The sequence below is a fragment of the Falco punctatus genome (genome assembly GCF_963210335.1).
Source record: "Falco punctatus genome assembly, chromosome: 1".
Lineage (NCBI taxonomy): Eukaryota > Metazoa > Chordata > Aves > Falconiformes > Falconidae > Falco > Falco punctatus.
Genome location: NC_137580.1, coordinates 66,046,985 through 66,074,481, shown reverse-complemented (window position 1 = coordinate 66,074,481; position 27,497 = coordinate 66,046,985). Strand labels below are relative to the sequence as shown.

Below are 27,497 nucleotides of genomic sequence, written 5' to 3'. Positions count from 1 at the left end.
GTGGGTGTGAGTGTGTTTCTGGGTGGAGCAGGGATTTCTGTTGTGCACAAACTTAAATTTTGAGTTTTACTAATCTTGAAAAAGAAGATGACAGGGCTGAGGGGGGAAGGGGAGGGGGGTGCCCAGGGAGGATATTAGTACTCAAGAGGTAACTGTGTATTCAATCAGTAAATCCCCACGTAAGGCAGGTAACTGCAACAGAAGCCAAAAAAAAAAAAAAAAAAAAAAAAAAAAAAGCAGCAATTGACTTGATCAAAGCAAAGGAAGAAATCAATGTTAGAGAAATAGATGCCATGCAGCAGTGCTCAGCTTTTCCCACTGTCCTAACAATGGGATGTCCAGACACTTGCTTCTGCAATTGCATCGAAATGCCTGTGAATAGGCATCATTAGTGAGAGAAGGAAAAGGACTTGGTATAATTAGGTGAAATTTTCTTTTTGCTGTTTTTGGTTTGTTTTTTTTTTTTTTTTTGGGGGGGGGGTGTGTTACCCTCTGTTGCTGAGGTTCTTTCTGGAAGATAACGTGTTCCCATAAAGTTGTGAAATCTTGAGACTGCACTGGAAAACCAAATGCTTCAAACTTTTTGGCAAAAAAATCCAAGCATATCAAAGACTAGAGACCAGAAGTTTGGTTTCTGGTAATTTTCCTTTTTTGCCTTGGGTTTTGAGATGCAAGTACACAATTTCTCACTAGAGAATAGCCATTTTCCCCTTTTCAGTTGGCTCTGAAGAATCACGTTTGTGCTGGGAGAAGGGAATTCCAAGGAGGTTGGTGGCCCTTTTCACAGAGTAAGCATTTTCCACAGGCGGGGTTACGCTAGCCATTAAATGACTAACGTGTAATTAGGAGGCTGGATACTTATAGTTGTCATGTCCCTGATGCCAAGCGACTTCAGGACAGCTGTGGAGCAGTGAGCACCGAGGGAGATCAGGCTTGGCTGACCAAGCAGTTTATATCTGTATTTGTTTTTGTGTTCGGCCTTTCTGTCAGCTATCTCGGGAGGCAAGCGACTTAGCATTGCGGACAGTGTGGTGCCTCTCCCATGTGAGTTTTACAGTAAGTGTATGGTAGAAGGTGCTGCTGCTGAGAAGAAGGCCTGCTGCAGGGATACAAGCTGGACAGAAAGGGAGTGCTGGAAAAGGGAAATCTCACGTACTTCCTGTTCTGCTGTGGTGAAGAACAAGTCTTCTTGCCTGTGCCAATTTATCTGCTCTGTCCATCTCTGCCTGGGGAGCTCTTTGATGCAGAGCTGATCCGACGGTTACAGTCTCCTTATCAACTCCATGCTTACCTCTGTTTGTTTTTATTCTGAAGTTCGCTCCCCCGTTTTGCAATAACCCACAGGGTGCTGGGTGTTGCGCCAGCTGTGCCTCAATGAAGGATCTTCATTCAACACCTTTCCCTTCCCGTCACACCAGTCAATGCAACTCCTGTGTTTTCCAGCAGCATTCACTACGCAGTCCAGACTTTAGTCAAGCCTTGGTTGGCGGTCAGAAAGGCTACCAGACCTACCGGGACCTACCATGGGATCTTCAAAAGTAGGTGGCATTTTTTAACTCTGTGAGTCTGATTTGGAGGTGTTATGGTAGTAAAGGATACTGTTTATGGGACAGTTTTAGGACTTCAAGGACATATGTAGATCCAGAAGAGAAATCTTCTCTTGCCTGACCTTGGACCCCATTGCTCTATCCCTGCTCTTTTTGTCCTTTTAGATCTAGGGTACATCATGGATCGGCCTGAAATGTGCAGCCTGAAAAGGGGCAATAGACAGGGGGGAAGTTGCAGGCTGAAAGGGAGGGTTTGGAGACTGTGGTCTGGATGAAAAGAATAACACGTGGCTTGAGTGAGAAATGCAGAAGGAAATCCTTTCCTAGCATGGCCAGGAGCACAAAGATTTTCTTTCTCTTTAGAAAGATGATATGATGTCTTAGGTTGACACCTTTCCTTCCTGTGATTGTCTTGTCCTGCCCCCAGCAGGCTTCTATTGCAGCAGTGGAGAATCCAGGAAGCTCTTTTGTGTCAAAATCAAATGTTAATAACACAACTTTTGTAAACCATGGATTTTAGTCAGGTCTAGTTGCAATATTATTTCCCCCAAACCCTGCAAAAAGTCCCAGTTAAATCGGTGATGGCAGCATAACTACGTAAGGAGAACACTACAGAGAAGACGTGATTCCTAGGGAGTACTGGCAAGATGTTTTGTGTCTGAAAGCATTTTTGTGCAGTCAGAGATGCTGAATATACTTAGCTTTGTTTTACTGTAACAGTATTTGAGATGGTGCTGCAAAGTTCAGGGTATTTTTACAAAAATAAGTCTTCTAGCTGCTGTGATAGTCTACTATATTCTCTTGAGTCAGAGCAGGGATCTGGTCATAAATGTACAGCAAGCCTCCTGGAATTTGTTATTTCTGTTTGATACTCTGGCTCCTGGCTTCATGTGGCAATAAGAGATGCTCAGTCTTCCTTGAATGTGTTTTTTATCGTTGCCTCAGCAATTGATGAAGCTAAAAAGTAAGACCTCAGAAAAATCCAAAAGAATCTGAAATATTTTTTTTAATACCCTAATGATTTGACTGGATGGCTAAATTTTTATGTGTAATTGCTAAATACTACAATCTTAGTCTCCTCTCTGGCATTGCTTTGGGTAGATGGCTGTGGATGATTGCAAGATATTACTTATTTTTTCCATCCTCAGTATTTCTAGAAGTTGGGTATTTTTTAATAATTGCTGGACATGCTGAAATAGAAACATTGTTTCTAAATTGACAAAACTTACTCTTTATTCCCACTTAAGCGTTTTTCTTATTTCATGAGGACAATGCCATTTTTAGTCAATACAGTGCTGACTTTGTCAGGAGAAGACTGAGTTCAGTTTTTGGTTCTGTGCTTCTTTAGTGGTACCCTGTTCAATACCCAAAGAGTCTCTGCCCTGTTTAATATCCTTACCTTAAAAGCTACGCTGCTCTGTCAGGTGACGGATAAATCCCCATCAGTTGTGAATACCAGTTTGCATGTGTTACATAAAGAGGGAAAACTCTTAGGTTTTGAGAGTTCTCTGCCTAGCAGAATTGAAAAGCCATTCCTTTTTCTTCTTAGAGGTAAATCTAGTTAACACGTCTTGTTGATATCAATAGTGGTCTAAATAATAAGTGTGCTAGAGGATAGTTAAATAACATCTGAGATGAGTTTAGTTGCCTTCTAGTTAGGAAAGGATTTAGTTGTTTAAATAGTTGTTTAGGTTATTATAAAATCTAAGGTACATTAGGGGAAATCTGTGTTAGATAATTAAATATTTACACATTTCTGAAAGGATGGGGACTTCCTGGTCTTAATCAAAGGCCCTGCGTAACCTGTTAAATGTCCAGAGTTCTTTGCTGGGCAGGCATGTAGATCTGAGCGTGGAGCTGTAAGCCTTGCTGTTTGAGCTCATCATGCTGTGCCTCAGTCTCTTGCAGGAGTGGGGCTTCAGTATTAGGTTTATCCAGTTCTAGGCTGCCTTTTTTCACAACATTTCAAGCTAAGTTGAAACTATGGAATGTGTGCTCCATAAAATCCTTCAGGAAGCAAAGCCGCTAAGGAAAACTGGGTGGAGTAGACAGCTTTGCTAGTCTTGTCCCTCCTCTGTTGTGCTGTGTCCTGCAGTCTGGGAAGCAAATGCAGTGTCAAACGCACAACTTCCTTGTGAAGATCTTGTGCCCTGGCAGGGTGGGCTACAGAGTAGCTGGTGGTGCATATGCGAGTCTAAAAGTGAATATGTAGGTGGAAATGCAGTGCCACTTGCACCAATTTGTCATGCGGTAGGTGGGCAAAATGAGTGTAAATTACAGACTGCTGAGGTGTATCAGGAAATGAATGCCAGCCCTGGTGCAAGGACACTCGTGTCCCATTGGCATTAGTGGGAGTTAACCTTCATTACTGCAGGAGGCAGATGTGGTTCCTGCATGGTACCAAACAGAAACCTGTTCTGCTCAGTTTGTCTCAGAGCAGATCCTGATTCCAGGAAACCCTAGTGAAATACTTCTGATTCTGGTATACACCACACCTCATTTGACTCGTATGGATTGGTACCATTTGTGTTTCTGTGTCACATTCACTCAGTTTCTGACCATTTTAGACAGGAAAATCAGAATAAGAAAGGATCTCCTCCTAAGCCCTAAAATCTGGTTGTCTTCACTGACTGAGTGAGCTCCAGTGTAAACGCAGCAGCTTTTATGGACTTTGCTATTCCTGTTGGACGGTGTTGCAGAAATGCCTGTCTTTATTATTCACAGACAGTTTTATGATTGGGCTTTTTGTGTCAGCGTAATTTTTTAAAATCAAATAATTCTGTTTCCATCATGTACTCCTTCTATGTCTATATTTCTGGTTACATAGAGGTCTTCATTCTGAATGAAGTCAAGCTAACACAAAGCTTGGGATGGCTTAATTTTACATGCTTCTGATACAAGACAATCTGAAAACTTCATGTTTTAGTGGTAAGAGGGAGACAGATTTTATACAGAAATTAAAATGGGAATTGTCCAGTTTCTCTGCCATTGGAAAATTGCCTGGGGTTTCAGAGTCTCAGCTGAACCTCTTGTCTGAGGAACCTTCTCTAATTTCAGCAGCATTTCTCCCATGAAGAAATTTGTCCATCGCTGTTCAGTGAAAATACATTGCTAGATTACAGCATCTCAATATTTATCTACGCAACCTAGCAACTGTTTATTATGTATAAAATACATAAAAACTTATTATCCAGCCAGAAATGTAAACTGCTAAGGCTGATAGTGGTTTTTATTGATTTTTTTTCTCAAAGCACCTCATGACAGAAGTACTGCATGCATTCTAAAATCATGGAAAAAAATTTGTTTGTCTAAGCATGTCTCTGTTACAGGACTAAAAACATTTAATAATAATAAGGACATTTAATAGCCCACAAGAGATCATCTCTAGGTGACTGTTTTGGGTTTGGCTGTCATGCTGTCCTGTCAGCACCTTTCTTGACCAGACACTGTCAGTACGTGCATGCCAAAGCAGAGCCTGTGTTCTGTTTCATGGTTCATGCTGACTTAGCTACACACTGTCTGTGATATGAAGCTCAGTGCAGGTGATGGAAGAGTTCCCACAGGTGTCAGAGTGTGTTTTCTGCCCTGGTGAGGAAGACCTTTGAGGTTTTTCCTCTGAAGGTGGTGTGACTCGTAGAAGGCAGTTTTAATTCTGCTTCTTTGCAAGAAGTGAATCTAAATTCCAGTAGGTAAAAGACACTCTTATTTATTTTGTAAACTAACAGTTTCAGGCTGCAGTGAGGCAAGTGCATGCATGATTTATTTAATGTGAAGTTTATGATCTGTTTATTGAATGGCACCCTTAAAAAAAAGTTTGGGTATTAGGTAAGATTTTTAATTTTTCTTTGAGACTGGCTTTTTTTCCCCCAGTGCTCCTCTGTTACTAAAAGCCAATAGACGTAACTAACCATGTCCTCCTTATTTCTACCTTGTAAAATGCTTAAGGGGAGGGATCTTTCTGGCTTTGTGTTTACTGATGTGAGCTGCTTCTTGAGGAATTGTTCCTGGCGGGCTTCTTTGTGCTCATGATGGAGGGGGGAACCCAAGTACAGAATGCAGGGCTCCAAATCACCTAGCACCACTCAGGAAAGGTCTCAGAGGGTATTTCTAGGAAAATTCCAGCTGAATGCCAATTGAAAAAGCAAAGACAGTGTTAGAAATTATTAGGAAACAAAGAGAGGACAACCAAGTAAAATTGTTGTCAGTGTGGGCGATTTGTATCAGGTTTTGTCATTTCTCTTTGTCAGCAAATATTTCAGTCCTCTTCCTAATCAGACAAATCTTACTCTGGGACTTGACAGTCTTCCGTAGAGAGATGAAATCCAGTCCCTGGTTGCAGTGTATTTAAAATTACTGCACAGGCATGGTTGTCTGGGAAAGAGCAGAGTCTCTGGGGTAGAGGGGAGGACCACTTAGGGTGCAGGCAGAAGGGACCCTGACAGAAAGCCCACTGAAGTCAGTGGAAGGTTTTCAGCTAGTATTTTGTTCAGGCTTAAAATCTCCATTTCTGCTCTGGACTATTTCAGTGACCCTGTCACCTGGAGTGTTTTTAATCCTGCTATGCCTTTCTTGGTTACTCTCCCGGTTCCCTCTCTGTTGAGCAGATAGTTCCCAAGAAGTTGTAAGGGACTGCTGGACTCTTTATCTGTGACAGTAAATTCCCACTGTTGAACTTGTATCAGCTCTCTGCAGAGTATTTCAGGCTCTGGTGGGTCATCATGTGGATCAAAGCTGTTTCAATTCTGGGATAGTTACTCCTCTTGTGTGTATTGAATCCCTGTAAGTACTGTCCAGCTTTACACAATGGGATGTGTTATTAGATGAAATAATTGATCTTTGAGGAGTGAACCTTAGGAGACAGAGCAAAGCAGCAGCAAAGCTCAAAGTTAATGGGAATGGAAAAGGTTCAGCCTAGCAATCTGTGTTTTTATCTCACAGGTATTTTTGAAAACCTGGATTTGAAATCATCCTGGTGTGCTCAGTTTGCACATCTATTCAAATGGAGAAGTATCCAGGCAGAACAACCTAACCAAGGACATTTTACTCAAAAATACCTTATGTTTTTAAAACCAATTTTTGTTTTAAAAATTAATTACAAAAGGAGAGTGAACCTTAACAGTCATTCTGTGCTATTATTTATAAGGAAGGGGGACAGTTATTCAGAAAAAACAGAAGGAAAAAAAAAAGACATCCCAGGTCCCAAAACAGTCCCACCCCTCTCTCCTTAAGTGACTTTCTAACAGATAGTTCTCAAACAGTTTATTGTCTGGGGAAATTCAGTTTAAAAGCTGATGTCTGCTTTGTACCTCTTTGAGACGATGCTTTCAAACAGGTTTCATGAATTAAGTGAAAGTCATGTGTGTGAGTAAAATTACATGTGTGAGTAACTATTGTGGACTGGGCGTTCTGTTTGCTAAATGGTAATATGAAACTTGAAAGAGAAGAAATAAAGAATAAGAATTATTAAAAAAATGTTATATACTATGTACAAAAGAATTCTGAAAAGGTTTCAGTTTATATGGTACTTTATATTTAACTGTATCCTGGCCACGCTACTTCTGATCTGAAACCGCTCTTTCACTGATATGATAGGTAGTAATTTCTTCACACTCACTGACTGCGGTGTAAAAGGTGGCATTCAGCCTTTCAAATGGGCTTCTCAGACCCAGCATTTTGGTCTGGGGCTATGCCAGCCCAGGTTCATTATAGCTGAAAGACCTTCTAAGTGGTTTTCCTTCTGTGTAGATTAATCGAGACAACTGCTTTTTAAATGAGAGTATCTACAAGAATGAATGCGAGTAGGTTGTGTCAAGTTAAGTGTGTGTGTGTTTTGTTGGTTTTTCATGCAGCTTAGTCTCACTTCAAATGTAAGAGAAACATTTACAAAACGTACAAGACATGCAAAGGACTGCTAGTTGGAGTGGCAGAAAACCCACCCCAACAGACCCACATGACAAATTAAAGCTGAACTCACCACTGACTTTATGGTTTCAGCTAACAGTTACTATTTAGAAATAGTCTTCTTAATGAGGCAGAGTCCTGACTCATTATAGCTGCATCTTTTTAATTTCTCCAGTTAAAGTTTTAAGGCAACTTCCTACAGTAGTCTCAGAAATAGCTTTGGAGCTGCTACTAATCTCTTAACAGGACTGTTTAATTCCTATCTTCTTCTTTTTTTTTTTTTTTTTTTTTTTCCCCTCCTCTTTTCTGCTGTGGATTCACAGATGCATTTTGAAGCAAGCCAGAGGAGATGAGAGATTAATAGTTTAGAGGATAACAGGGGTGAAGGAGACACTAGCTAGGAGATCCAGTACAAGTCAGAACAGGTATGAGTGACAAATGAGTATTCCCATTTTCACTCAATCAAATGTCACAATATTTAGCCTGAGTCAGTTGTTTTCCAAGCTGAAATAATAAGGCCATAACTGTAAGGCATTACAATGACATTAGAATGAAATATCAGAACCTGCTTCAATATTTATGTACTGTGCACAGTGCAGTGTGCTTGCTGTCTTATTCCTGCACACAGCTGCAAATTATTTTAAACTTATTTTAATGTATTTAAACTTATGGCTCATGAGGCAGGTGTTCTGGAAGTGAGCTGTATGTACTTTGTTATGAATGTGGGAACTCACCGAGATGCCTCATACCCTCAGGAGGAGATCCTGGCAACCTGCTTTGCTGGGGGAGGCTGTACCTTAACCTGAAGGTGTGCATATCTGCACAAATGAGGTAGCTGGTTCTAGAATGAAAGACTCTTTGCCACAAATTCTGGCTTCCTGTTCTGTATTTTGTAATGGCTGATAACATAATAGAAAAGTGGCTTTGAGGATCTTCAAATGCCTTTGAGTGTATAGCTAGAGTTAGAATTTGCTGTGAGTAACGTTTTTCAGGCAGGTTTTTGTCTAACTATAAATACTGACCTGCAGACTACTGACTTTCCTTGAGTTAACGTGGATTAGCACCTGTGTAATTAAGAGCATGGCAGAGAGAAGTACTGGTGAGACTTCCTACTTATGTCCCCTGGTCCACTCACATGTCCTTGCCCTTGCCCTGTCATTTCATCCCTTCAGAAAACACTACTTAAAGCAGTGCTTGTCTTTTGCTTTTAGACTTAGCCTGAGTAAAACAGGAAGCATAGGCTGGCTGGCTGAAATCTGTTTCTTGTCCAGCTCTTGTTTGCAGACAGAAATGGATGGAGCAGCTTGGAAAATGTGTAGCTATGTACTACACAAAGCATGGGATGCTTTTTCCCAATTTTATTGCACAAAGCATTTTTGGGAGCAAAGGTGCTAGAGTGTCTGTGATGACTGATTTTTTTAACCAATTGAAAACTGCCTATGCTGCTGTATAAAAAATCACCCAGCTAAAAAATAAGTTTTATTCTTGCAGATTTCCAGTCAGAGGTCATGTAAGAAAGTGCATAGTGGGACTCCTACTTAATTTGGCATATCCCAACATCTATTTCAAAATAGTCTTGAGTCATGGTTTCATTTTCAAGGGTGTTGGGTGAGAAGTCAATTAATACAGCTGGGAAGAATCAGCTGATGTTGAGAGAGAAAACTTTAGCTTCATTTTTTGGGGAGGGATAATTAGAAAAGTGTCTCTCATTAATCTTATCCCTTTGTTCTTCCTTTCCCCCAGAATTCATCAGCCAGCCATCAAAATAAGACATCTTGAGCCCTGGAAAATAGCTCTAATTGTTATTGGAACAGCAGCGGCAGCAGCTATCACCATTGGTCTCTTAGTTTATTTTCTGGCATATGGTAAGTTTCACATAACAAATGACTGTTCCTATGTTTAGTGCATTTTCTTTGTGCTTGTTGTGCTGCACAATGCTGGGAGTTTACTTTTTATCAGTCCGTTTAAAGCTCTTTTGGGGAAAACCCACTGGCTTTTCTAGAGCTCTTTTGTTCCTCATTTAGCATCTTTGCTGATCTCTTAGCAACGTTTCCTGCAGGGAGGTTTATGGCTGTGGTTTCTGTTGGCTTTCACTTGCTTTCATTCCTTTCACATCTTCCTCATGATTTACGTCTGTGATGAGGTCAACACAGCTTTCTGGTCTCCCTTACATGAGTGACAGAACCTTCTGCTTGTCTCGACTTGTGATGTTTCACTGTTCCTTTGCCTTGACCACCAGCAATCACCTGCCAGGGCTCGGCGTTGAGTGGGCACACAGGCCAGGAAGGAAGGTGGCTGACAGCAGGATGCAGCTTGTGATCCTGTGCGAGCCCGAAGTGCTATTGGCCACCATTGTAACTGTTGGGGAAACTGAGCTTTTTGTCACTACTTGGCTTAGATCACCTAACTCAATTGAGTTCTTGCTCCTGGGTTTCTAGCTTTTGGAAGCTGTATTTGAATGGGTTGGATACGGGTGAAGGATCATCCACCCCCTAGACATCTAGATATCAGTCAGCTCTAGGTGTATATCAAAAGTTCATTCATCTTCGTGCTTTCAGTATTGCCTGTTTCTCTTATTTCTCTTACAGATCAGAAGCTGTTCTATTACAGTGCCAACGTAAAAATCACCAACATCCAGTACAGTAATGAATTGTCCAGACAGTCCTCGGGAAGGTTTAGAGACCTGAGTGAGAGGGTTGAGAGACTGGTAAGTTTTGACCATTGTGCCTTGCTGTTAAGGATTGTGTGATAGAAGAGTCATTAATGTGAGCAGCACACTTTTAGACCACAGGTGACTGGTGTACCCTGATCCCCTATGGTTAGCAGACCTGGGAAATGGGGAGTCACGATCATACCTGGCAGATGTCTCGCACGTGCCAGTCTGCTTGTTCTAGCATGTCACCTCTCTTTGTCCCTGCAGTGGTGAAACAGACATCGACAATAATCTCAGCTTTCTCCTATATCACTGGTCATTTGTGTGTGTCTTCTCTTTCCCTGCCCTGAGCCTGATTTTATGATTTATGCCCCACTGTTTCTAAGGAAAGCATTCTTGTACACCCTCTCGTTTATGGGGTGGGGAACTCTACATGGCAGGCTGTTGCTGTATGTTGACAAAACAATACACAAGCCCTTTTCCTGCACCTTCGGTATGTTTTGTTGGGAAACACTCCTACAAATAGCAGAGGCTGCTGAGTGGCTCTCAGTCATACAGTAGCTATGGAAATAAATAGACACACTGCAATTTCCTTTCTTGTTTTCTCTTTGAGACACTTCCCCACAGATGATAATTACAGAGTTCAGCTCTTTACAGCAATAAGCATGTGATTGTACTTGTATCTTTTTGTGCTTCATTCATCAGAGTTTGATGTGTATCTCTTACCTCCTGTTTAGCAACCTTGCACAGATACTCAGTTAATAGGACAATCAATGCTTTGCTCCCCACTGTGATTTAATTTAGGGCCGTGCCATTTGTCCACAACAAAATGTGAGCTGTGGTGAATATTGTTCTGGAGAAGCAGGGTGCTATATAGGGATTTGGCAGTGCTAGCATCTCTTTCTGGCTTCACTGCTGAGGACCTTGGAGATCTTAGTATTTTTTTTTTTTTTTTCTATACTTGTTTCCTTTCTGCCCTCTTTACCTACTGGGGACCGTACCATATTTCCCAAGATTTGCTCCTGGTGCATATCTGTATGTATAGAGTCTTACATAAGGTGCATTTACTTAGGTGCTACTACTTGACAACTATTACTTAATAATTGCAGGCTTTAAACCTTGTGATATAGGACCTTGGAGAGGGAATGTTCTACCTGACCAAGAAGACATTGTGTATTGCTGAGACAGGAGGAAGGCAAGGGCTGGGGAGAAGTCTGAGGTATAACGCTTCATTGAGTAAAGTTGTATCCCTTTCTTCCACTCATTCCCTCTTCATTTTTTAAAAGTGTGGCTCCTTTGGCAAGAAATTTGGTTTTAGCTAAGAAGTTCTTTCAGACAGTGTCCAATGCTGTCAGATTTCCTCTGAGCATGGCTATTAATTTAGATGCTTGAATGGAAGCCAATGCTTTAGAAACCCTGTCTCCTCTATGGGTGCTAAGCACTTCTGACAGTAGTGACAGTAAATACCAGCGTTGGTTGAGCAGTGAGAACCATTATTTCAGAGCAGTTAATTGTACTTGATAAGTAACACCATAACAAACATACAGAGAACTGTGTTACCTTTCCTTTGTTCCTGTGACTTTTCTTAAAAGCTGTCTTTAATTCAGCCATTAACTGCTACCTCTCACTCAAATTTTGTGAGTTCTTTGCTGTAATTTTAGGTCAGCTGATATAAATGGTCTGTGCCATAAACGTTGACTTTCTGTGGGTTTAGTTCCAGGTGTTCCATCTCATAAGGATGTATGAGATCGAGAATTGTCCATAAGCTTATTTAATGTGACTCTATACACTAATGACTAACAGTATGTTCTTTGTAAATCTGATTGTCTACAGGCAAAACTCAGCTTGTAGTGATAAAAATCAAAGCAATCTTTCTAGAGACAGAATTATCCTCTTGACTTCTTGACAGCTGTCTCAGAACATCTGCATTTTTATTTTTAGAGTTTTCACACCATCTCTTTTAATAGAGGAGAAAAGAGTTGAGTTTTTAATCACATTTTCTGCTTGGTCTGGATTTACCAAAATCCTCTGTAGTCTTTCCCCAGCTGTTGTATAGGGTTTTGGATGTCCAAGCCTTCCCATTGTCATAGTAGTAACAATACCTTAAGCTCATATTGTGAAACAGTGAGTCAGTGTCAGTGCAGATAAATGCAATGTCTTTCACAATACTTGGTGCAAAGTGAACAGAAGTGAATCATCTCTGATAATCAGAAGCATTCAAATTACCTGAGTTAGTGCAACTCCCTGCCAAGTGCTCCCTTCTCTGATCCCTCCCTGATGAAGCCTCCTTTGTTTCTCCCCAGAACAACCCTGAAAGGACCTCTTTTCAGAGCTGATGTTTCATCAGGAAAAATGTTTTTGCTCCCATAGAGAAGTCATCTCATGTCCTCCTTAGAACTGGCAGAAGATGTCCTGATGTTTGCTTTGGTTTCAGAGTTGAGTAGTAACACCCATCTTGTGAACAACATTCCTGACTCTCTTATCTCATTGAAGGTGGGAGGGAATGCAGGGAGATCGTGCCAGAGAGCTGATGAAGCTGGTGCACCAGTCAACATCTCAGGGCTGACTGGAAAGTCTGGAAAATGTCTTGTGGGGTGGAGCTGGGGGGACTGAGATAGATGATGAAAGGTCTTTTCTCCTTGCCTTGCTTCCTGCGAGTGTCTGTGAGGGTTCCCTTTGTGCTGTCTTGAAAAAGCAGACCTGATTGAATGCCTCTGTGGAAAGAGATGTTCAGCTCACCAGAGCCTCCTCATTTTTCTGGCGAGACCCTGTTCTTCTCTTGTTCAACTAAAATGGACCATGCCAGGCTGTCCCCTCTTGCACTGGATTAAAAGGGCACAGTCACAGCCTTAATGGCTTCTTCTCCAGGGAGCCTCTATTTTATAGTGGGTTCATATAATGCTTGGCTGATCTGCACAACTTTTACTGACTAGTTTTCTGCAACTCCTTGATAATTTTTTGTTTTGGTTGGTTTTTTTTCCCCAAAAAAAAATGTATTAATTCTTTTGGATTTCCCAGGAATCTTGGAGGCTCTAACTACCTTCTTACCACAGCATTCCAGGAAAGATTTCCAAGGCCTTGCTTTAAGCTTTCCTTCTTCAGCCCCTCTGGCACCCCAAAGTGTAGAAGGAGCTGAGACAGCTGGGTCTAGATAGACCTGAGTGACTAAAATGATCTCAGTTGCCTGCTCTGGGCAGTAGCACTAATTGCCCTGTGTGCAGGAGGAGGGTGGAAGGGCTTTGTGTCTAGTGTGGAAAGTCATCTTGGACTTCAAGGGGAGGAGGTATGCATCCAAGAGAGCTTGAAATGAGTACTTCATCAAGTCCATCTTAAAGAGAATTGTCTCAGCTTCAAGGCTGGCAAGTGTCGAGCTGTGAGAGTAGTGGATACCAAGTAGCTGCAGCCTGTGACCCCTTCAGTACATGGCTGGTTGCTCAACAGAAACAGACACCAGCCTTTACTCTGTCCACCAGTGATTTGCAAATGTACCTTTCTGCTCTTTTTACCACACTACAATAACTTTCTGATACTTTCTCCTACATGTTGCGAGCTTTCCCCTCTTCAAGGACAGCTTATGCCACCCTCCTCCTTTCCCAGGCACCTAGTATCTCCCTGTCTCCTCCTCTGGCCAGAGCTGTTCCCAGCCCTGCTCTTGGGCTGCTTCTCCCTGTCCTAGTCCACGTGTCTTTGTGGACTCTTGCGTTAGACACTGTACCCTCCTCTGCTTCTGGGGCTGTGCCCCATCCATTATCCCCTACTCTCTCCTGCTCCCATGTGACGGTAAGCCAGGCTGTGGGTTGGGTGGATGGATGCTTCTCAGGTAATGAGTGTAGCATGGCTCCCTCCTTCGCTAATTGGGTGGCTGGGGGAGAGGCGAGATGTTTGTTTTCCCTCCATGGGTGTCTTGAGCCATGGAATGGACTGGGCATGGATTTCCCCTGTCATCTCACTATCTGCAAGGCATCTGGGCTCTCCCCCATCCTTCCACCATCTGAAACTGACACAAAACTATCTGGCTGGACCTGGGCAGAGTGTTTGGGGTTCTAGTAAGAGGCTACCTGGGTACATCCCCTGGGTAACTACTGCCTATCCCAGTATTTCTGTTGAAGAGAAGGAATGTCATCAAGTAATCCTTGCCTCAGGACTCAGTACTGTGTGTCAATACATCTCTTTTAGAAACAGACATCTTGCTCCAGTGACTTTGAATAATAAGAGAATTTTCTGTGTCCTTAAGTACAGATGTTGGGGAAAGTTTTTAATAAATACAGCTCTTGAAGTCTTTCCTGTCTGATAGAATTGAATTAGTGTTGGTTTAATTTAGAAATAGTTTCTCTACTGAGTATTGCAGAAGCAGTTGTGATACCACAGGAAAATACTGCAGAACGGTTCTGATGACTGTTTCTGTTCTTAGTCAGTTTAAGGACTTATTGCTGAGTCCCTGTACTGGAGCTGTTAATGAAGTAGGCAGTTTTCTCCGTTGGGAGATGATGATTTTAAAGGTTGTTAACACATTTCTCTCACTGCGAGGGGGGAGAAGCAGAAAGGCAAGCAGGTGCCACGCACGTCCCTCCCCACACACACCTCCTGTTCTCTGTGCTGCTAAGGTAAGTGAGGGTCCCAAGGACTGTCAAGTGCAGCATTTGGCACTCAGTACTTCTCTGCAGCTCTGCACCGTCCCTGCCGCTTTGTGGCTCACCAACAGGGCTTGTTAGCTGTATCCAATGCCTCTGCTTAGGTGCCTTCTGTGCCACCACCTTGAAGGACACCAGTGGGGTGCAATGGGATCTCACTTTGCCCTGCATTCTCAGTGGTGCAGATTTGCAGCTGCTTCAGCACAATTCAGTTATGAACAAGGTGCCCTGCAGTTTCCCAGCCGCTGGGCGCTGGTGTCTCCTCTGTGCAGACAGGGAGCTGAGCTGGAGAGAGGTGAAAGGCCAAATCAATAAAGCCAATTTAGCACCTAAAAAGAGATCCCTAGAGACAGGAAAGAATTTTTTAAGTGCCTGTGATAATCAGGAAAGGACCCACTTAGTTCCTCTGGCACACTCAGGTTTTATTCATCCTCATCGCTTCAGTTACTTTGTGTTTGTTCTCTCTTAACGCTCACGTAGACACTTGTGCTTCCATGGGAAGCAGAGCTTTAACACCTGATAACCTTGTTTGGTGGATGAGTTAACCTTCAACAGGATGCTTGTAACTGAAGCACTGCTTTCTACCCAGTGATACGCTTGCAGTGATCCCTGTATCAGTAAGTACCTCGTATCATTTGAGTTGTGAATAGCTTACTGCCACATCTTCGAGGCCAAAGCGTGAAGTACTGGCTAAGGTTTCCATCTGAGCTGAACTCAAAGGAAGCCTAGCTGAAGACTGGCAGCAGTGAGTGAGTAGACGAGACTGCTGTTTTATGACACTTGGCCTCTTTAGGGTCAGACATGACCCAGGTCTTCCTGGGAAACAGAACTGTGCATGTGTGTGTTTGGGAGAGAGAGTGAGGTGAAATACAAAATCACTTCAGAGCAAAGAGCTATCTGCAAAGCTGGCTTGAACTATACCTGAGGTATGTTTGTCACACTTTCCATGTGGGTGTTAAGGTAAAACTCAGAAGCATGTGGCTTGCTTGATGAGTGCCTTATGGTCCTCGGGTCAGGAGGTTTATTTTGTAGGAGAGGATCCCCAAGGCAGCAGGTTTTTGAAACACTCCTAAAGACTATTTTCTCTGGGAGACCAGACTGTGAGGACTAATTTAGAGATGAAAACTGAATATGCCCCAAGTAATGGGAGTGTGCTAAAGATCAAGGGTGTCTTATGTGACTTTTTTTTTTTAAAGCAAGTTGAAAAGTACAAATATCTACAAGTATCATGTAGCTTCATTTACTGTATGTGTGCTGTTCCCTCCCACCCCTCATAAAATACCTCTTCTCTCAACCCCTGAAATAAAAGAAAATGGAAGATAAATTGGACAGATCACAGAAAGAAAAATTACAGTACCTGCAGCAGCCCAATATTTATTTCCAAGGACTTTTCAGAGTCTTGTAGCACCCAGACCAAACCGATGAAAAAAGTTCCTGGTTGTAATAAGCTTCAAGAGATATTTGGTAGTGTTTGCAGACACAGATACCAAAGTTTATAACCTAAGTCCTTGCTGTGGTTTAACCCCAGCCAGCAACTAAGCACCACACGGCTGCTTGCTCACTCCCCTGTGTCAGGACCGAGGATAGAATCAGAAGAAAATTCATGGGTTAGGACAAAGAAACTATAATAGGTAAAGCAAAAGCCATGTGCGCAAGCAAAGCAAACCAAGGAATTCATTCACCACTTCCTATCGGCAGGCAGATGCTCAGACATCTCCGGGAAGGCAGGGCTCCATCATGCACAAGTTACTTGGGAAGACAAATGCTATCATTCTGAACGTCTCCCCCTTCCTCCTTCCCTCAGCTTTTTGTTGCTAAGTGTGACACCATATGTATATCCCTTTGGTCAGTTGGGGCCAGCTGTCCCAGCTGTGTCCCCTCCCAGGTTCTTGCGCACCCCCAGCCTGCTCGCTGGTGGGGTGAGAAGCAGAAAAGGCCTTGGCTCTGTGCAAGCGCTGCTCGGTAATACTGAAAACATCTCTGTACTATCAATGCTCTTTCCAGCACAAATCCAAAACATGGCCCCATACCAGCTACTATGAAGAAAATTAACACTGCCCTGGCCAAAACCAGCACAACCCTTATTTAAACCGGAGGATTCCTAGGCTCTGTATGTGCTCCCTCAAGTACTTCCTCAGTACTGATATGAGGTGAAAGAGCAGAACTTTCATTGAAATTTTTTCTTGTTCTTTACTGAAGGCAGTTTTATTTATAACAGTACAAAAGCCAGAGAAATGAAGCCTTTTAAACAAAGATATTTAGAGACTTTTAAATAATATTCTCCCTTTTCTCTTGTTCTGCAAAATAATATTGTAAAATGAAAAAAAACCCCACATCTTTTATCAATGTAAAGAAAATATTTTTAGGATTAAGGAGCATTTTGAAAAAAAAATCCTCAAATAAGTATAAGCATTTGACAACTTCTGCTTTAAAATCTTTATTTTAAGGGAATGGTTCTCACGATAGGAAGCATTGTCTCTGGACGGGTATGGTACAATGAGGGTGCCCTCTATGGGTGACTGGGACTAGAAACAAAGCAGAAAGCATCTTTCCACGGTAATTCAGCCAACTGGGAAACAGGGCAGCGTAACAGTGGCCAAGATGACAGTGTGGTGACTTATTTGGCTCTGGAATTAGAGCTCGACAACGCACTCGACTGTCAGTATGTATATATACAGGTGTGGCCTTAAAGATATACGTGAAATGCTGTACACAGAGAGAGGAAATAATTGCAGAAAGCACTTGCATCTCACTTGTGATGCTTTTTTCAGAAATTCCTTTTGAAATCAAAAGAAGAAAAAGGCCACTGGCATAGTCATATACTGCATTGATTTAAAAACTGAGGTATGTTCTTGTTTTGACTTTTGTTTCCAGTTTTTTCCTGTTTCCACAAGTCACAGTAGCACAGGGAACTAAAAATATATTCAGGAGAATACAAAGTACTTCTAAATGCTAGTGCAAGTCGATGCATTGTAGTGCTGTCAGTGTGCTCTACCTAAATAGTATGTATTTCCAGGATGAAATTGTTAGTAATCAACAATGTGCCTAATATCTGACTTTTTTCTCTAACTTAAATTCAATGATCCTTCAACAACATTGATTCTGTGACTTATTAATTCAATGTAATTTTCTCAAGTATAAGCTGATGTTTCTTTTTTATTTTTTCTTGATTCATCATGGCAGAAGGTCTAATAAGCACATACAAAGCCAGAAAAATCATAAGATGCCACCACCCCTACCCCCAAATAAGTGACTGTAATCCAGATCCAGTGTGTGGCAAGAAAAGCTATAAAATGTGCACAAAGAAAATGGATGCCTGAGCTGGAAAAAGGAATTCGCAATGAAATAAAGGGCAGTTATAGATATCGTGTGTGATTAAGGGTAGAATCTTATCTTAATTATAGACCCACAACCCAGAATTACTGCGTTGTTTACAGGTAATTAAATCAATGAAGTGATTCAAGACGTGAACTGGTGTCACTGAGATCAAAATCTGGCTGGTCAAGAGAGTGGCTGTTTAAAACATGGTGTTGTCAAAAGGAAGAATCAAAATTCAGTACTGAACTTGTGTGGTTGATGGCATTTGGACACTTATAACCTGAATACATCACCATTGATCTTCCTTAGATTTCATAAAGCAATTATTTTCTTAAGAGCTATTCTCTCCTGTATTTCAGTTCCTTACCTTTAAGTATTGCTTAAGAATAAGAAGCACAGAGTAATTTTCCTGGGAAAAGCATACTTTTTTTTTGGAAAATAAAATACACAAAAGCCTTTCTCCGGATATTAGCCCAGGTGATTTTTCTCTGTAAACTTGATTTTCTCTCCAAAAGTTAGAAAATCTCCCTAAGCAGACAAAATTTCAATGGTGGTGTGAAAGTTTTAGGAAGCTAATTATGGACAATTTAAAGCAGGGAGTAGGAATGGGAATACTTAGGTGACCTTAATTCCAGCTGTCACTATTACATGGCTATAGTGAAACTCATGCCATTACATGCCTTTGAAATTGGTTGCACTAGGCATAAGCGTAGTACTTTAAATCCTGACATTATCCCATGTATTAGTCCTCTTAATTTCTTTTATGTGAAAGAGCAATCTTTTTAGGAACTACTGTACAAAGTCAGTTATTTCGCTTTTGCAGCCAGCACCTCCAAGAACCACCCAGCTGAGCTCCTTATGTTAGTGCAAAGTCAGATAGTGCTTACTCGCCTCCCAGCTGTAGCAGTCCAGTTAGTTTAAACTCTGTGAAGTTTGTGATACCATTTGGGATCACACTGCTCTTGCCTGCTGTGACACATGCAGTCTTTGGGTATTTGTGGTTTCTGATGGGAAAGTTTCTGATCTTCTGGTTTGCTGGAGGCCCATCGATCATTACACTCACTTTCCTTCAGGTCCATTTTCTTCACCTTGGGCAAGCACCATGACTATAGGGCTCTTGCTGCTGTGAGTAATTGTTATCTGTGTTTCTAAGGGGAGCGTGATGTTAACATCCTGGTTTGTGACCATGCCAGGTTCACTTTTTGTTGTCCCTGTCTTTATCCTGCCCTCTCTCCCTCTAACCCCTAACTAACCCCTCAGCTGAAACCTGGGGAGCAGGTACCCCAGGTTCTCAAGGGAGCTGCTACTGGATTTGCATTATGGTCAGCTCTGGGAGTCTCAGCAGGTTGAGCTGTAAATTGGATGCAGATTGGCCAGCAAGTTGGGTGCTAGGTACAGAATTAATACAATTCTGTTAGTAGTAATTCATTTGATATGATTACTGCAAAACTGGAGAGAGTTGCTAACCCAGGTGGCATGTTCCAACTAATATTTAGTCAAAAAGCTTTAAAAAATCACTAATGATAGGCTTTACAGCCAAAGGAGCTAGTGAGGCAAGAAGAAGAATGTAGTATGAGGATAGCTGCTGAAGGACTAAACTGGCAGCAGTCAAAAGAGCAATAGTATTGAGCAACAAGAGGATTTGTGCTCCTAAACCTACTGAATGCTTTTGAACATCCCACGCAAGTAATGCAGTAAGTTCAGCAAATATTCCAGAAGAACATTCTGTCAAACTAGATTTAAGATAACCTTTTTGATAAATCCGGTTACCCTGCATGGAGTGGCAAAGCAGTGCGTGGTGGGAGAAAGCAAGGGCTGGTAGGCAACCCAGCTACACATCTGGGCAAGCGTAGTTCATGTCAGCCCCATCCTACATCGGAGCAATGCACCTGTTGCATGTGACCTACTTCCAGAGCTTGGGGGATTTTGGGGTCCCAGGGAAGCAAGGCATATTGGGTCATTCTGAAATTATGAATATTTTAGTAGGTTGTGTCACGGGTCATGTAGGAAGGCCAATGAGAAGACAAACAGTAAAAATATGAGACAGAACATTAATCTTTGAAAGTTATTATCTGAAGGCATCTTGCTACATCTTTTTCTCTTACATAAACTCTATATGAATATAAAGATTACTGGTAATAATCCAGGTTACCAAAGTCATTGTTGAAGGAAAGAGGAGATTTAGGACAGATTCATATCTACCAAACAAATTCATCAGCAGGTGAGAGATAGGAGCTGCAGTGCAGAAGTTTGCCTAGCAAGTCTTCACTGATAAGATATAGCAGATTACAAAAGTAAAAAATACTAGGTCAAGTTTGAAGGCATTAAAGGCCCTGCAAGGATCACAGGAAACAAAACCACTCTCCTGTTGTTGTTTTGTCTATTGATAATAGTAAGGCAGATAATAGTAAGTTATTGACAGCGTGCAACAGAAAGAGAAAAGTGGCTACTTTCTCATTCAGATATAAAATCGTCAAAGAGAATGGAAGACAGAAATCCAGTAGTTTTGGTATGATTTTAAATCATATGCTTACTGTTATCTCCATAAAAATAACTAACATCCCTTTTGGATCAAATTTTCTGAAAATAATTTCTTTTGCTGATAGTTCAGTTGCATTTGCACTCTTTAGATTATATTTAAAAGAAGCATTGTGTTTTGTCAGATGGCACTGGAAATACTTGTCTTTGCTGCAGCATGTGGTGTTCTTTATCAGACTGTACAGAATACCTAAGAAGTGGTCCAGGGTGAGGAGAAAAGGAGAAAGCTGAACATGTTGGGAGTACAGACAAATAACCACATGAGCTGCTCAGGCTGTAGCAAAGACAGAAGAGAATGGATGACAGAATTAAGGATCCCTGTATATGGTACAGAAATGCAGATGGAAAGTGTAGCAAAACCACTGGCAATCTCTGAGCTGAGATAGTGCAGATAGCTTGAAAACACAGCTACTAGGAGGAGATAAAGGATTGACGAATGTCATATTAACTTAAGTCTCCCTTGCAAGGGATTGTGAATTCTTGCCCTCTTCAGTCCCAAACTTAAAGTCAGCTTACTTTTGCTTTACTTCTTAGCAATGTAGAAGCTTGAGGTGTACCTCAGCCCAGCTCAAGGCTCTCTTTTATTTGCAAAGTACTCTGCAAAGAAGTCCCTGTCCTGAAGATCTCAAAAGTTCTCAGAGGCAGTGCAACGAAAGCCAGCACATGCCATTGCATGCCACAAATCTGGCAGTGCTGCTTAACTACATGCTTCTACTTACACAATCATCAGTGAAGCAGTTAACGCTGTGACAAAATCTATGAGCAAACGTTATCATTAAAAAGAAAAACAAAAGAAACCCACCAAAGCAAAAAAACACCCAACTTTTTGTCTGAGGACAAATGTTTCCAATAAACAAGGAAGGTGGTGGTGGAACAGGCTGCAGAGTTATAGGAAACAAAATGCTTTATTCCTGATTTCTAACTGTATGCCTTGTAAAATGCAGTGGTAGCAGCTGGCAATCTGCAAAGTGACAGGATAAAGCCCATTCTGCATATATACAGTAGCTTGTTGCAGTTGATATATTTCTATTCCATAGAATTTTGTCTGTTCCAAAGGCCTAAGTAATTCCAGGTAACTGCCAGTAACAGCAAGGTAAAAGGACATCTCAATGCATCACCATTAAAACTTTTCTTTTTCCTTACTAATGTATGCTTAAAATAATAGAATGTGCAGTTCTCATCTTGAAATTATTCTGTTTCAGTCACAATGGGTAATGACATGAGGCTTCACCTTATGACAGGCTGGAAAGAGGGGCTTTGTGTTCTTTGGGAGGAATCACCCCCAGATTTCATGCCTACATGTTTGCTTCTGTATCTGAAAGATTTCAATGTACTAGATGCTTGAGAATCTTTTTTTTTTTTTTTCCTTTGGAAGACAGAAAATCTGGAGACGGCTAAATCAGACAGCCTTTATGGACTGAAAACTGCAAAAAAAGGCAACTTGCAGGATTTTGTAGAGCATTTCTATGTAGTTTTTCTTGTCATGTGTTTGATGTTTACAGGATACATTCATTTTACTAGGTCTTGCTGATAGGAGGAACTGCATAACTCACTAGTGAGTTTGCCATTTCTCAATACTTCAGTGATCCTGAGTGATTCCTGGCAGAATTTCATGCCATGTTATATCACACTGTGCTGTCTCAGACTCATCATGCAATCCTGAGACAACATTCAGCCTAAAGCAGGATGTGGTTAAGCAGGCATTAGCAAAGATGCCATTTGGGGATTGATTCCATATGAGTCCTAGATTTCTGATGAGAGTTGCTTGACAATTCCCTCAACACGTGGCAAATCACAAGGGTGTCTGAGGTGTTATAATTTGAAATCACTAGTAGTTTTGCTATAAATTTCTGTAGAACAAGGATAAGTGCCGTATCAGAAAGGACGCTTAAAAGAGGAGGTGCAGTGCAGTGCAGAGCACAGCATGCTATACCCTTTCTGTAGGCCATCTTTAGGAGGCTGTGCTTTGGAGGATTGCAGCAGTGTGTTTCAAGGATGCTTATAAATATCCCTCATTACACCTGGGAGTGGACAGGACAGCACTATAGTGGCACACTGATGTAGTCATAGGACATTTAGAAAAATGAGTTAATTTTTTATGATGTGCCTTAGGCCAACTAGGAAACAGTTTAGGAGACTTCTGTGGCAAATGTTATCCAGAGGCTGGGCTGGATTACATTTCTTGGCTCTGTAGCTGTGCGTTTATAACTGAATGCTTTTTTCTGAATGCTCCATCGAGCAATATATCAGTTTCCCTCCTTTTTTGTTGTTATCTTATATTTTTCTTTTTTCAACAGATCGACAAGACATTTTACAATTCCATTTTAAGGAAAAAATACATCCGTTCACGCTTAATCAGAGTGAGGTATGTGAGATTATAATAAATGCACACAGCTCAGATGAAATGTACACCAAGCCCAGCTAGAGCGCCATTTGATCTGATTCAGTAAAGTGTATTTTGTGTAAAACTGGAGCATAATCCCCACCTGACTGTAATCTTATTGTGAACCATGACCTTCTTTGGATCTTGATGCAGAAGATAAACTTCAGTTAGTCCAAATTCTATACAAGTTTGCGTTCAGATCTGGAGCAAGCTTTAGCTAATAAAGCAGATATAATTTGAGTTATCTAAAAAAAAAAAAAAACCAACCTTTTTCAAAACTATTTCCTTCACTGTAATGCAAATGTCATTTTACTTCTAGTATTGCTACTGTGCTTGTAAAGTAAAACTGGATCATGGCTGTGCTCATTCAGAAGATCCCACTTGTCACTGTTGCACCTCTAAGAATGGGCACAAGTAGGTGCCTAGGGAACAGTAGCAGCACAAGAGATGTGTATGATAACTGCTTCTTGGTATGCTCCCTACCTCCAGCTGTTTACCACTTGGGATTTCCTGGAGCGGTTGCAGCAGCCTCCAGCGGAGTTATTTTCCAAGGACTTGTCCAGTCTCCCCTGGACTCCTGAAATTCATGCACCTCAGTCCTTTAGTGTAGGGAGTTACTTGTGAAGAGCCACCTTCTTTGGATTATTGAATGGCCCCTAGTTCTTGTGCTGGAAGAGGTGGTGAAAAGTTGACATCTATCCCTCCTTTGCATGCAATTAGAGGTGTCAGACACTCCCATCTTATCCCTTTTCTCTCCTGTACTGCATGAGTGCTGCTCTTTTTTTCAGTTGCAAGTCCCAGCCTGCTCAGGCATTCTTTGCAGAAACTTCCTTGTCACATTGTCACCCTGTTCCATGTCTCTTTTGGGTCTGTTGTCCTTGCTGTTTGAGATGAAGGGGTCAGACTTGTGGTTGGGATTATCATTGAGCAAATTTTTTTCCCTCTTTTATTCTCTGTTCATTTGCCAGTAATACTTGAAGTTTGATTTTTGACCACCATTGAGTGCTGAAAATTACTTTTTTTATAGAAGTGTCTGTTGTAACACTAAGGTCTTGTTGCTAAGTGACAGACCCTATAGCATTGTAAGTAAATCTTGAAAGTCTTAATAATCATGTGCTAAAGCTGCAAAACTAATGATAGCAACCTCAAGATCTTATTCTTGTGAATGTATTTCTTGTTCTTCTACAGTTTGTGACATCCTGCCTCCTGCTCTACTTTAGCTTAATCCCATTTACAAGTAGTTACTTGAATGTAGCTTTAGGAATACTTTTTTGATACTGACTGGAGCGTTGTAGGTGGAGATAAGGTGATTTAAGGATCTGAGGGGCCGATCATTACTTCTTGTTCCCAAGGACAGACTGAGGTATTTGCTGTGATGTTTGCAGCATTGAATGCAAGATTTGTATGCACTGAAGCTTGTTTGCTTTTTCAAATATACAAGTTTTATGCTTCTTTCAATGCTCAGGCTGCAAACTCTTTTAAGCAGGGTCGATGTTGTGAATTTGCTTGGAAAGTACTGTGCATTTTTTTTGACTCAATATAAACAATTATTTACTATTAATGCACTTGAATACATTAGTATTAATGCCCACTGTTTACTAAGAAAGACAAAACAAATCTCGACTAGAGTCTTTGGTTCTGGACCTTTTCTATATAGTGAGTGATTCAAGGTGGGCTGTACTTACCTGAGGGTTTCAAGAGGTGTGGTGTGCTTGCAAGAGTTGAGATGTTAATTCCAGTGTGGCACAGCACAGGAAGAGGAGTGGGGGGAGAGGTGAGGGAACACCTCAGAAATGCAGAGCAACACCCACAGATGGATCAGATAATATCTGGAAAATAAACAGAGTAGCAATCATGCTGAAGTTGGCACAGAGGGAAAAAACAGCCTGTTGGAAACTTTACGTCTAGCTACTCAGTCTTAATTATGAGATCCTTCAGGCAAGGAACGTGTCTTTCCGCTCAGCTACGAAACACTCAGCATGCCTTGGTGTGCTCATAACGCATGGCTTTTTATTTGCCCTCCACTGATGATAGCAGGAATGTCTCTTTCATACTGGTGCATGTCCCTTTCGAAGATCAGAGCCTGATGGCATGAGTCCTGTGTAAGCTACTTGGCTCCTATTTTTAATTTTCTTATTTTTCCTCTATATAATTAAAAATTCCAAAGACAGTGAGATATAACTGGAAGATCGTCTCTTTTCCTTTCCTATCAGGATGATGCTTAAGACAGAGCAACCTGCTTTTATCTCCTCCCTGTATGAAGTAACTGTGATTCCAACTGTTGTGGGTTGTGTCAGTGTTTCTTGGCTCAGGTAGGAGGAGGCACAGGAGAGAAGGTTCTCAGTTCTCATATCTTCCTTCTGTAATGACCAGGGATAAGCCATCTGCAAGCACAGAGCAAGATTTACTATGCCAGGTTAGACACTTCTGTAGTTGTAGGTGTTTGCCATTTAGCATTCAGTCTCTTGCACAGTGATGCTTTCAGGAAAAATAAATACTACTACGTGTAACTTCAGCCTGTTAGAAGATTTTTCTTCCTTTTCTTTCCTCTGATCTTACATCAGAACTGTGGAATTTTATGTCCCAGACTGGTTGCTGCTTGTACTTTTCAGTGGGATGTTAAAAGCCCCTTTTGTGGTCCATCTCTTGGACTGTGATAAGTAGATTGTGGATATGCTGCCGAGTTTCATTTATTGTTGCATAATGTGAGGTTATTAGTCACATTCTCCCAAGAGGTTGCAGTGGTGGAATTGGGTTGTGTGGTCTCTCCCCTTTGCTCAAGTACCTTTTTGATGATGATTGGAATTTTTTATTCTTTGTATGTACAGGGCCCTGAAAAGGTCTCTGTCTAGTTCAGGGGTCCTCAAACTTTTTAAACAGGGGGCCGGCATGCAGATGAAGTGGCAGGCAGTCATCTGCGGCTGCTTGGTTTCCTCCCCCCAGACCCCCGGCGGGGGGGCGCCGGGGGGTTCTGTAAATACCGGGGGCCGGATTGAGGAACCTGGGGGGCTGTATCCGGCCCGCGGGCCGTAGTTTGAGGACCCCTGCTCTAGATACCATTAACCATCTGCCTGTTTCTAAAGTGCTGTATATCTAGTTTTTCATTGCATTCAGATCAGTTCATTCCTTCCTGTTCTTGTGTCCCAAGCATGTCATCAGTGACTGCTTTTTAGACTCCATTATAATACTGGTCTGCCCATTTGTTCACAGAAAGCACCATGCCTTCCTCTGGCCCAAGATGTGTTTAATCACTCAGCATTTGCTTGGATTTCTTTTGGCAATTCCTTCTCTCAAATATGTACAAAATGTTCAAAAATGTATCTAATCCTTTATGTTACATAGTCCTTGCTAGAGGAGCTAAGATAGAAACTAAGAAATGCAGAAATGGGCTGAAGGTAACCAGGCTGTTTCGTTGGTTTGTAGCCCAGATGCTGATGGTGTGATGGCAGAGGCTTTGCTCACATTCTGGTTCTCCTCCACGGATTCTAGAGAAGCATTGCGAGAAAGAATTGAAAGGATCTTACGGAGGGGCCTGAAAAAATACACAGGGCCTCTGCGAATAAATGTCAGATCTTCTGTCATCTCAAGTAAGTATATTACATCTCTCTTAAAGGTAGTTTTTGTCTTTTTCTGATTGATGGGACTTGGTTTTTCCCTTCTTATGATGGCTGTTACTGAATGATGGTCTCTCCTGCTCATTAAGTTAGAACAAAATCAGTGGCAGTGTGTAAACCCCACGTAAGTCTTTTAAATATGTCTTAAGTATGGCTGAACAGGAGCAGTTGCTCTGTGGCCTCACAGTACAGCCTTAGCCTCCCTCCAAACTGCAGTAGCAACCTTATGCTACTATCAGGATAAAGAGTAGGAACCTCACTACAGTGATTAAATACACAGTGACACAAATATATTCCCTAGATGTTTGCTTCTCTGAGGAACCTGAAACTACAGAAATGATGCTTGAATGACAGCGGGAAAACAGCCAATGCACTGAAAAAATAATATTTGGTGGGATGATCAAAATGCTTGAAAATTCCCCAGGGAAAAGGGGAAAGCAAGGGAAAAAGTTCTTACTTACGTGACTTCTCAGCTTGGGGTTCCAGCCCCTTCTTTGCAAAGCAGACCTGCATATGCAGGATATGAAAATTAACAGCACTATCTTTTTGATTTAGTGAATTACCAAACAGGCACTGAAAGGCGAATTTTCCTCCTTTTCTACGTTTCTGATCTGTTTAGAGAATTTTTGTGCAGGCTTAGGCTCTTGTCTCTGATTTGGCTTCAGTCATAGATATTCAGCATTTTGTCTGGGTGTCAGACTTTTCAAGAATGTTTTGCTAGTTGAAAGGAAGAGGCAGTTAACTTGCTCCGGTTTTTTTTTTTTTTGCAAACCTTCCGCTTACTCCTAAGCACAAGGGTGATGGTACAGCATATGGGTGGGTACTTGCTGGTTGCTGTTCCACACAACTACTCAAGCCAGCAGAGATCTGCAGAGGCCAGACAGCTGTGTTGAAAGAACAGGAAGCCTGGGC

At 41.6% G+C, this 27,497-nt stretch overlaps 1 protein-coding gene across 2 annotated transcripts; it reads left to right on the top strand.

Annotated features, from left to right (window-relative positions):
• The first annotated feature begins 1,373 nt into the window (after positions 1-1,373).
• Positions 1,374-26,499, top strand: LOC308063636 (transmembrane protease serine 11D-like). 2 transcript variants are annotated; one of them, XM_080386879.1, is made up of 4 exons: positions 1,374-1,538; positions 9,192-9,313; positions 10,037-10,155; positions 26,395-26,499. In XM_080386879.1, exons 1-4 carry the CDS (start codon positions 1,375-1,377, stop codon positions 26,404-26,406), a joined length of 417 nt encoding a protein of 138 aa, XP_080243005.1. In that variant the 5' UTR covers position 1,374; the 3' UTR covers positions 26,407-26,499. The 2 variants fall into 2 exon arrangements, with proteins under 2 accessions (XP_080243005.1, XP_080243004.1); XM_080386878.1 differs by lacking the exon at positions 26,395-26,499 and having other exon boundaries at positions 10,037-13,070.
• The last annotated feature ends 998 nt before the right edge of the window (positions 26,500-27,497 follow it).

What these genes read in the sequence shown, in the direction of transcription:
- LOC308063636 (XM_080386878.1), top strand. Translation starts at nt 1,375, where the DNA reads ATGAAGGATCTTCATTCAACACCTTTCCCTTCCCGTCACACCAGTCAA. An exon ending in CTACCATGGGATCTTCAAAA is followed by an intron (nt 1,539 to 9,191) that starts GTAGGTGGCATT and finishes CCTTTCCCCCAG; the next exon opens with AATTCATCAGCCAGCCATCA. An exon ending in AGTTTATTTTCTGGCATATG is followed by an intron (nt 9,314 to 10,036) that starts GTAAGTTTCACA and finishes TTTCTCTTACAG; the next exon opens with ATCAGAAGCTGTTCTATTAC.